The sequence below is a fragment of the Apteryx mantelli genome, chromosome 18, assembly GCF_036417845.1.
Source record: "Apteryx mantelli isolate bAptMan1 chromosome 18, bAptMan1.hap1, whole genome shotgun sequence".
In the NCBI taxonomy this organism is placed as follows: Eukaryota; Metazoa; Chordata; class Aves; order Apterygiformes; family Apterygidae; genus Apteryx; species Apteryx mantelli.
Genome location: NC_089995.1, coordinates 19,350,401 through 19,360,816, shown reverse-complemented (window position 1 = coordinate 19,360,816; position 10,416 = coordinate 19,350,401). Strand labels below are relative to the sequence as shown.

General features: G+C 40.4%; 1 protein-coding gene across 6 annotated transcripts in view; it reads left to right on the top strand.

The window, feature by feature from the left end:
* The first annotated feature begins 141 nt into the window (after positions 1-141).
* Positions 142-10,416, top strand: part of RPRD1B (regulation of nuclear pre-mRNA domain containing 1B) — a 28,245-nt gene continuing 17,970 nt past the window's right edge. For 4 of the 6 annotated variants that reach the window (XR_010886023.1, XR_010886024.1, XM_067307856.1 and 1 more), the window contains exons 1-3: positions 143-521; positions 2,319-2,448; positions 3,543-3,676. Coding sequence is in view for 3 of the 6 variants with exons in the window: in XM_067307856.1 (XP_067163957.1) it covers positions 371-521; positions 2,319-2,448; positions 3,543-3,676 (415 nt within the window). In the remaining 3 variants the exon portion in view is untranslated. Of the gene's footprint in view, positions 522-2,318; positions 2,449-3,542; positions 3,677-10,416 lie in introns of all 6 variants that reach the window. The other 2 variants (XR_010886022.1, XM_067307855.1) reach the window with 2 other exon arrangements.

Below are 10,416 nucleotides of genomic sequence, written 5' to 3'. Positions count from 1 at the left end.
CTACAAAGTGCGTTCCCCGGAGATCGGCGGGGCGGAGGTGCTGCGAGAAAGGTCCCGGGCGCGCGCACTGCGCATGCGTGAGGCGGCGGGGGGCGGGGCGCGCCTGCCTCTGTGGCGGGCTCCGGCGAGGCAGCTGCGCATGCGCCCTGCTCCGTTCCCCCCTCCCCTTTGGTGCGTGCAAACTGTACCGGCTGTAGCCGTGCCCCCCCCTTTCTCCTCTGACGATCCGTAGGATGCTGCCCTTTGACCCGCCGCGGCGGGGTGAGAGGTCGGGCGGCCATCTTGTGGCGGTGGCGGCGGTTTGTTGTCGGTGAGGCAGAGTCGCGCCCTCCCCCGCGGGCGGAGCAGGCCGCGGCGCCGGCCCGGCGCCATGTCCTCCTTCTCGGAGTCGGCGCTGGAGAAGAAGCTGTCGGAGCTGAGCAACTCGCAGCAGAGCGTCCAGACCCTCTCGCTGTGGCTCATCCACCACCGCAAGCACGCAGGGCCCATCGTCTCCGTGTGGCACCGGGAGCTCCGCAAAGGTGCGCGGCGCCGGGTGCGGGGGAGGGGGGAGGGGGTGGCGGCCGCCGCGCCCCGGCAGCCGGCCCGCCGCTTCCCGCGGGGGCGCCTGTCCCCTCCGGGGCGCGGCTGGGGCCTGCGGGCGCCGTGACAACCCGCTGGAGCTGCGCGCTCCCCGCCGGGGCGGCCGCGCCGTCTGGGCGAGGGGCGCAACGCCCGGGCGGGCGGCGGCGGCCTTGAGCTGCCCGTTGCCGAGCGCCGCGGCGGGTAGCGAAGGGCCGGTCCCGGTCCTGTCGGAGCCCGGGGCGGTGCGACGTGCTCCCGCTGACACCTGTGGGGCTCGGCCAGGAGCGAGACTTCAGCGAGTGGCCGGTTTTTTCTGATCACGGTCTTTGAACTCATTGTTTCAGCACGCTAAAAACTTTGTAACTTGTGAGAGGTCTCAGAGTTACAGTTTAACAGGAGCATCGAGTGCATGGAGAGCGTTTTGCGATGACTTTCTGTTAAAGCCTAGAGGAAGTTCAGTGCACAAATTAATATGGAGTGGTGCGCACCGTTAAAGATGGTGTTTATAAATATAGGAGGCTAGAAACTTTGATAAAATAGCGAAGTTGAGGGAGGAGAGAATGCTCAGCCATCTTGCTTTGCTGAGTCTTCACTGAGCCAGACGGCTTGGCTGTAAAATAAAGATATGTTGATTTCTTTTTCTCTGTATGTCCTTAAACTATCTGTGAAAGTGTTTTGTTGGCTGTTTTTCTTTTAAATTCCTTTTATTTTTCCAATAAAGAATTGCACTAGAGCACTAGGAGGTATGCAAAGTAAAACTGGCTATAGAGATATGGAAGAATTGTTTGGTAATATCATCCAGAAATGTTTTGTGCTTTCTTCCGCTGGAGATTAACTTAACTAAAGTCCGCTTTTGTAAGTGCTGGTAACTTTCTGAAAAGCTTCATAATGAAGATAAGACGACTGCCAGTGTCCCTGTTGATGTTCTGTCCCTGAGGGGAGCTGTGAAACCAGCCAGCCTCTTGTTAAAGTGGACCTTCTCACCCTCTGCAGCCAGCAGTGCCTGACCCTTGTAGTGTACGATGCTGTGTGAAGTCCTAATTGGAGTATTTTAAAACACCTTTCCTGTGACTGTTAGCTGTTGTCACTTATAGTAAATTGAGTATGAATTTTTGAAAGATCTGAATCGGATGTGCTGTGGAAATAAGCTTGTTTGCTTTCTGACTCGTGTATGCATTTTCCAGAGAGCCGCATCTCCTACTGATTCTGCCCTTGGTAAAGTAGAATCTGATGGCGTCAGATTGGGAAGATTATGATATAGGAAGCAAACTTAAAGCTGGTGTCATAGAGCATTGTCAAGAAAAATGAGTCTCTGCAATAGCTTTCTTCTGCAGTTTCACTATTCCTTCTGTGAATCTATCTTAAATAATTCTATACAAACTTTTTTTTTTAACACTAAATTTATTTTTCATTAAACAAGTTATGCTAATTTGGTAGGTTGGAACAACTTGTTTTAATTTTCAGACATGTTTAAGGCTTAATTTTTACACAGCTTTCTTCAGAGTTGAGGTGACTGCACAAAAAGTATCAAGATCATGATTATTTTATAAATTATTTGGAAAAAAATAGCAAAAGCAAGGAGGACAAGAACTACTTGACTTGAAGGCCTCTGGTCGCCATTGCTATGATAGTAACATAGAAGTATTTTGAACTCTTTAGGCTAAAAAAGTATAAGCAATTCTTAACAGCATGTGAATAATGCTAGGTGAAAGAAGTGAGAAACAATTGCAAACTATCTCTTTTTCCTTTCCTAGCAAAATCGAGTAGGAAGCTTACCTTCCTATATTTAGCAAATGATGTCATCCAGAACAGTAAGAGGAAAGGTCCTGAATTTACTAGGGAATTTGAATCTGTTCTTGTGGATGCTTTTTCTCATGTTGCCAGGTATGTTGTTACATCACTTTTTAACTCAAATTTTCTCTCTAAAGCTTTTGCACTCTTGTTATAACAAGTTCTTTTTTTCTTCCTTTTTTTTTTTTTTTTAAATTTCAGGAGTGTTTACACCCCGTCTCTAGTAGAAAGTGGACACTGACTACTTTGTGGATAGGAACTGTTTAGTATTAATCTTTCTCTTGGGGGATACTTACATAAAGTTATGAGGGGCTGATTCACAAACACTTCTGCTCTGCATGCAATTCTTAAGTACTGTACTTTAATTCTTATTAAAAGATGTTGCAGATCTGTTCAAAGATGACAGTTACACCTTACTGACATTTAATAGTTGTATGCATTTTTTTAAAGCTACGTAATGATGACTCTCCTCTTTTCAGAAGATTTTAAAGCAGATCTGATACTTTTAGGTCACTGGATTCTTGGCAGTCTTCTGGTTTGAGTGTAGTTTCTTTTGCATTGCTTGTTTTAACAGCTACTGGCTTCCTTGTTAGCAGAAGGTGCTAACAATTTTTATATGTAGAAGGAGGGAAGATGTGATGCAGCTGCCAAAAAATGGGCTACTATTTAGTCAAGATTTTCTCTAAATAGCATAATAATAATAATCTCAACTAAACAACTTTAATGTTATGTGTGTTTAGTGGTATCCTGTTCTGGATAGCTATCTAACTTTCAATGTGCTGTATAAGTACATTTAAGTGCCTAATGATCCAAACAATCTGTGTTTTTTAAGTAGGATGTTATTGACTGAAACAATTGTTTCAGGTTAATACTTTAAATAGAAAACCTGGCAACTTGGAGGTATTTTAGTAACTTTTTTTGCAGATTCTGAAAGATACCGAGTTTCTTCCATCAAAATTTTTCTGGCCCTTCCCTTGGGGTGGGGCACTTTCAGGCAGTCCTTGGTTCTAATATAAGGGGAAAATTGGCTTCAAGTGTGTTTTGTACAGTTTATGCCAGAGAGTATGAGAGTCTCTTCAAAAGTGCAAATGTTGCAATAAGTGCAGCTTCTAATTTGGAAGATGCTTTCTTAAAACATTTCTTATGTTTTCAGCTGAACTGTAACCACTTCTTAAATCTTTGAACAGAGAAGCAGATGAGGGCTGCAAAAAGCCCTTGGAACGGTTGCTTAACATCTGGCAAGAAAGGAGTGTGTATGGCAGTGAGTTTATACAACAGTTGAAACTTTCTATGGAAGACTCCAACAGCCCCCAAACTAAAGGTGAGTGTGTGGGGGGAGGGGTGTGTGTGTTGTTTTTTTTTGTTTGTTTGTTTGCCTTAATTAGTGCATGCCTCACTGAAAGATTAACTGTGAAAAATTGACCTCTGGACTTCTAAAGTCATTGAGTCATTGTCAGAGTTGATCTTGGATAGTCCTCAAGATTGTCTTGAGAGAAGTCTATTTTGTTTGTTAATTTTTTAAATGTCAAGTTCCATTTTGACAGTTTATTGACTTATTCCCAGCAATGAGCTTAACATCAGGTAAATTCTGACTCTGTGCATGCAGACAGAGCACTCTAGGGCTGCTTTTTGATGTGAGGCTAAGTCGATAGGATGCAAGGAACTGTTGCTTGGGAGTTAATTGTCCCACTTTATATGTATGAGAGTAATCAGCTGGGTTATTAAAATGGTTTATTCAATATTGCTTGTGCTTTTATTTTCATATTAATTTTTTGTTTTGCATAGTTGTTATGCTTTATTATGATTCAACAAAGACTTTTTAATAAATGAACATTGGAATATATGCCCAGAAGCTTATCTGGTCTCTTTTTTTCTTTTCTCCAAATGATGTCAGCTGATATAATATAATAATTTTGCATCATTTAATAACCTTAGAGCATCATGGTTACAACCTTATTGCTGCAGGAGGCAGGTGTGAGAAACAGTGTAAACTTCTTGATTTTACTGTACTTTTCTACTTCTCTGGTAGGTACTGCCTCTTCTGTCATAGCATCTGAAATTTAACTGATAGTACTGTAAAGAGAAGAGAGTAGGAGGATACCTAGCCTATTGAGGGTGAGAGTCATTAAAAATTAAGCCAGTTCCAGTCAAGAGAATCTTTCAGTCTCAGTCTTTTCAAATTAGCCAAAATCAGATTGCTGCTTGGCCAAATTTTGCCCTGTTCCCCACAGAGGTACTGACTTCATGGCAGACTTGACTTAATCACTAGTAAAGTATTCTTATGCCATTCTTAGCTGGTGGAAACAAGTAAGATGCGTGTAAACACTTTACTGGGTGATAATGATAATTGCACAGTATTAATCTGAAGACATGAGCAAAGCATGTGGAGTCATACATCTATGGCTACAGTTTTGTTTTTTAACATGCTGCTTTAGGCAAAATTAGCGAGTGGGTCAGCTCTAGCAACTTACAACCGGTACCTTCCACCTTAATGTAATTAATTGTAAAATTCAGAAGGTATTGCTCCCCCCCTGCCCCAAATGCTTGGAGGTCAACTGCCTGAAGGGATTCTCTCTTCCATATGGGGACATGGAATGCACATGACCTCCCAAGTGAGTCTCTGCCATGAGCGGATGGGAAGGTGGAGGGGTGTTCTGGGAGCGCTGGAACATGTACAGTCTCTAAATGAAAGTTCAAATTTGATGACTTTTTCTTGATTGGGCATAGTGCTTAAGACACCTGTTTGTTATGAAAGGACAGAGATTTTGCATGCCTGAATTCTTGTTAAACTGAATAACTGAGTGTTTGAAACTGTTGATCTGCTAAGGTACCTAGAAACGTATCTTTTTTTTAATCTTAATAAAATGATGCTCCTTGTTCAAAAAAATGCTGATACGAAATCCAGGTGAATTGGCAATGACCTGTTGCTCAGTATCATCCACTGTTCTGAGTGGTGGTATCTATCAGTTCTGCTGTTGTTACCTTCTGAACTTGCAACTATTTGTACAAAATCAAACTCTTCCTAATTGTAACAGAACTTTGTGGGAAACAAAATGAAAAGGAATACAGATGTTATAAGAACTTTATTGTGCACATCATGGCTTGAAAGTTAGGTTTTTGTCTGGGTAAATGGACTTTTTTTTGAGAGAGAGAGAGAACAGTCCAAACTTTTTCAGAAGTGTGAGTATTGCTGCCTTCTTGTCAACTCATTGGAAAAAAGAAATTGTGATTTTTTTTAAATAAGGGAAAAAGAAATTTGAAAAACTCGGAAGAATCCTCTTGAGTTTTTCTCCTTGTTTTGACTGGCTTGTTTTCAGATTAAGTTTGTAATGGTAAGAACTAGTTTCATATTGAATTTTAATGACTTTCTAATATAAGCTGGTGTTTGTCCAGTTTCTGGTGGGCAATTATCTATGTAGCAGAAGTCTGTTTTCAAGCTAATAGAAGATGCATTATTGTCCATCTTGCTTGTTTTACAGACACATTTGCCATAAAAAAAATGGAATAACCATAGTACACCACTTTTCAAAAAATAAAAATCTGAATTCCTGGTTTTGCATGCTTCCGGAGTAGACATAGGTTAGAAGTAGGTAGCATTAGTATCTTTAGGTAGGTTTAACATTGTGCCATTAAAACAAAATTTTGAAGCTTCTTAAGAGTATCTGTTGCTGTGGTAATGAATATACTCTTCTTAAGCCTAAGATAGGGCAACAAGTCTATGCAGATAAAGCTGCTTTTTAATGTTGCAATGTGTGAAAGGCCTCTTAAATTACTGGGCTGAGTAGGTGCTGCTTTCTGAACAGGATGGCTCTGCCTGGGTTCAAGCGTACCAGTTCTACTTACAGTTGTGAAACTTGCCAAAATAAGAGAGTCTTGTATCAATGAGAAGAGAAATCTTTAAAGCTTATCTGTGCGTGTCCTAATGGTGCAGCCCACTTCTTGTTTCATTAATAGCAAAGCCTCAGATAAACGTGTATGTAGTAATTCAATTGGAAGCACATGCTGGATACCTGCCATGGAACCGAATGGATTGCATGAATAATGAAGTTGTCCCGTAAGGCGGTGGGCGGGAATTACCTGCCCTTTCTAAGCATTATGTTCCCTAGCATTATGTTCCAAGCATTATGTAGTTTTTACTTCCTTAGAGTGATGCAATTTAGTACCATATCATAGTCTTTCAGGTTCGTTAAGGAAACATGCATACATATACAAATAAACTTTTGAATACTGATATCTTTATTTATAGGGATTTCAACTCTGAATGTATTCACTAAGCTTGCATTTGCTTTCTCATTCTCTTTTTTTTTTATTTTTACAAGGTATAGGGAGGAGAAGAACCCATTTATCTTAAGGGCTGAAAAAAATAGGTCTGTAGAGATTTGATGTAAAATCATTTGGTAATATAACCTATATAGCTGACATGTTTTCATTGTCGTTTTAATAAGCAGTTGAAGGAAGTCCTTGAATGTGCTCTGATGTGGGAGTGTCACAAGATAAGGTAGAACGGAACTGTTGTTACCCATCCTCTGTGACTGAGCTTGTATTGCAAATTGAGGCATAGGGAGTAAGACCCGTATTGAAATATGGAGGAAAAAATGTCAAAAAGGAAAACAGGGATGCTTCCAAGAATAATTGAAGTAAAGGCACCTGGAGACAGGACTAGGTATCATTTTGGAGCAGATCAGTTCTAGTTATGCTTGATGTGGGACAGGCTACCAAAGAATGTATGTTGTAAGAAGAACTTAACAATCATGAATAATCTAACCCTTAAAATCAAGGGGTTAGAGTAGTTGGAAGGTAGACTGAAGCATTAGGTTTCTCATATTTTGTTGTTGTCTTCTGGTGTTCTATGATGGTGGTCTTTTTTTCCTTCAGGAAGATTAATTTTTTACTGTATTCAATATTTTGTCCTAAACTGCTTTCCTAAAGTGTCCCTTTTTTGTAGGCTTCGTGTTCCAAGGAACCTGACACAAGTGTGGGTTTTTTTGTTTCGTTTTTCTGTTTTGTTACGGTTTTGGGAGGCTTATTTTTGGTTATGCTGGCTGAGGATGATAGCTCTGCCACTAGGTAAACAAAGCACTCAAATTCAGTTGTTCTACCCTTCAAGTAAACAGTTATCTTTAGAACTTCAGAAGTAAAAACGTCTGTCTTAGAACTTTGGCTGTTATTCCAGATCTGGCATATCTATTTGAATGGAGTTTCTTAGCATGTTACCCTGTAGACAGAAGCTTCTGCTCATGCAACTTGTCATAGAAGCTACAGATGTGTGCTTAATTGTCAGAAAAAACTCATGGCATAGCTATGCCAACACTGGTAAATCCTCACTTAAATTAAGGACTGCTTGTTTTTGTAAAAATATAAACTTGTGTATGCCCCACCAGTGAAATGCATTAATCTACATATGGAATTTCTTAGAATACTGTGTAGCTACTTCTTGGATGAGGAATTAAATGTAACCAAGCCCTCATAACAGATGATAAGGTGTTCATTTTAAGGGTTGTTTTTGTTGTTGTTCTTAATCTGAAGACAATATAAAATCACTCTTTATAACAGAGCAAAGTTTTAAACTTCTGGTTATTCTTTTGAATGCATGTACAGATTCCACTATTGGTTTCTGTATATTGTGTGTGTGAGCCTGGAATGAAATCAGAGAAGTCTGTTTACCTCTAAAACCGATCTTCAAGGGAAGAGAACAACAAGGTGAACATCCTAGATGGGAAGAGCTCCTCCTTTGCCAGTTTACAGGAAAACTCATACTTTGTTACTAAAGCCTGGCCCACCATACACTATAAGCCTCCTCAAGCCACCAGGGTGATTTGAAGACTGAAAAGTCAGTTGGTGGAGAAATACATTTACAGGCATCTTTGGATGCTTCTGACACTGCGGCTGTGAGATCAACAACCACCTGGAGTTTCACTGCAAAACCGTTATGGCAGCAGTTGTCAGTCATTTTGGAGAAACAGTGCTTTGCTCTTTGAAGGCTTTTAGGGAATAGTTCAATTTCGAGCTATGAAGAAGACCCACAAGAAGCAGGAAAGCTGACTTCATCACTGAGCAGTGGCTTCTCTACCTTCTTTATGTGTCAGTGTCAACAGTGGGCTGTTTAGTTTTCCTGGAAGAAACTGTCCATCTTCTACAAGGATATCTTGCTTGTTTCAGAGGCTGCATGTTTGATACCACTGTTAAATTCTGATCAATTTTAGATGCTCTTAATGATTTTTTTTTTTCCTTCTTTTGATGGATTTGAGAGTTTTTTCAGATGTGTAAACTGTAACAGTTAAATCACTCGTGGTTAGCAGATCTTCAGAGCTACCTAGGCAGGATCCTTTGTGACTTAAGCCTGGCTTCCTGTTCTCTTTCAGAGGTCCCTTTTCATGATAGCCTCTTGTATTTGAAAATAGATATATATATTTTTTCTATTTTGGTGAAATAGAAATGGTATTTCCAGAATTCTTTAGAGAGGTCTTCTGCTGCCCTTGTTTACAGGTCCAAGGAAGATGTGGTGCCCAAAATGTTACTGTAAAGCCAACTGCTCTGTCTAGGCTCCTTTTTTACTAGGCACTTAGTCTCATTAGCTGCTATTCATATTCTCAGGAAGTTGTGACTTTTCCAGCACGCCGGCTAGCTACTGATACTTAGGTCTGCAGATATTCATGCACCTGTCTTCTTTAGAGTCTTTCTCATCAAACTCATTTAGTCTTGTTCAGACAGAAAATTTGACTGAATGCTGAAGCTTCTGTGTTAGAGTAGCAAGCATGAAACTGTTTTTTGGGGTAGACCAGTGGGCAACACAGCAGGATCAGTTCAACAATTCTCCTTCGTGTTTTCACTTTTGTATTCACTGTGGTCGTTCACTCTTCTGTCAATTGCCTTCTGTTTATGTTTTATTGGTTAATTACTTTATACTAAGTACATACAAGTCATAAATATTCATGGCACATTGTATTGAGGCTATGTAACTTTAAATGCTCTCTTTGGCCATTTTGTGGTCTGCATATTTTCTGTTCATTTCTACATGTGGTTTTTTGCAGACCTTAGTGGACTGCAGCCATTCTTCTTGTTAATCTGGTATCTTATTTGCTTATCAGTCATATTATCAAGAGCTCTCTTACCTCAGTTGTATATGTACAATAACCATATCATAACTTTTTCTAGCCTAGACAGCTTTACTTTAGCATACATCAAAAAATCATCTGATTTTTGGATAACTACTTTTTCTGTGCTGCTTTGACTTCCATAGTTAATCTGATCTCTAACAGAGATGCATTTTTGTCTACCTCATGAAGATCATTCAGCTTTTTCCCACATTAGCAGGATGTGCAGCACCTCTGACTTTCTCTCCATTAAAATAACATTTTTTTCCAGCTCACAAGGCAAGCAAAGTTCAGCATTTAAGGGCATACCTTTCTGTTTGCTTCCTCATTAGAGTAGGGCAGACTGATATCATTTTAAATCAAGAATGATCTTGGATTTTTCTGTGAATTGGTATACATATTGACTGTTTCCCTTGAATTCCATGATTATCTTGGTAAGACTTGATTCCATTCAAGAGATATTCTTAGGGCTCTGTCCTAAGCTGTCTTACAAATTACTCTGACTCTTCTGAGTTTTGATGACAAGTCTGAAAAATGAGTTGTTTTCTTTTGAAGGCTTCGTAACTGAATGAAATGCTGCATTAAGACTTCTGACTCAAAAGATAGCTTGAAAGGGAAAAGCCAGTTTAAGGCATGTTATGCTAAGGTTCATTCAACCAGCAGTGTCTTGCTTTACGAAATTCTTATTTCTGCAGTGTTATAGGTTACCTGCTTGGAGATCAGTTCCTGCTCTGTCCACTGCTGATGTTGCTGTTGCATCTTGTTGCAGAGCTTCAGTTTGATAGAACTGTCCTGAGGTCTTTATTTTGATGGAGAAGCAGAAGGCTGAATAACCAGCAGTTATTTGTCCTTTAGTTGTGAGACCACAGTGAGCATACGCTTGGTGAAAAAATAATTTGAATTTCTTTTGTTCGTATGTATCTTAGGATCCATCTTCCATTTCTACTGGTAGGGAATCCTTACCTAC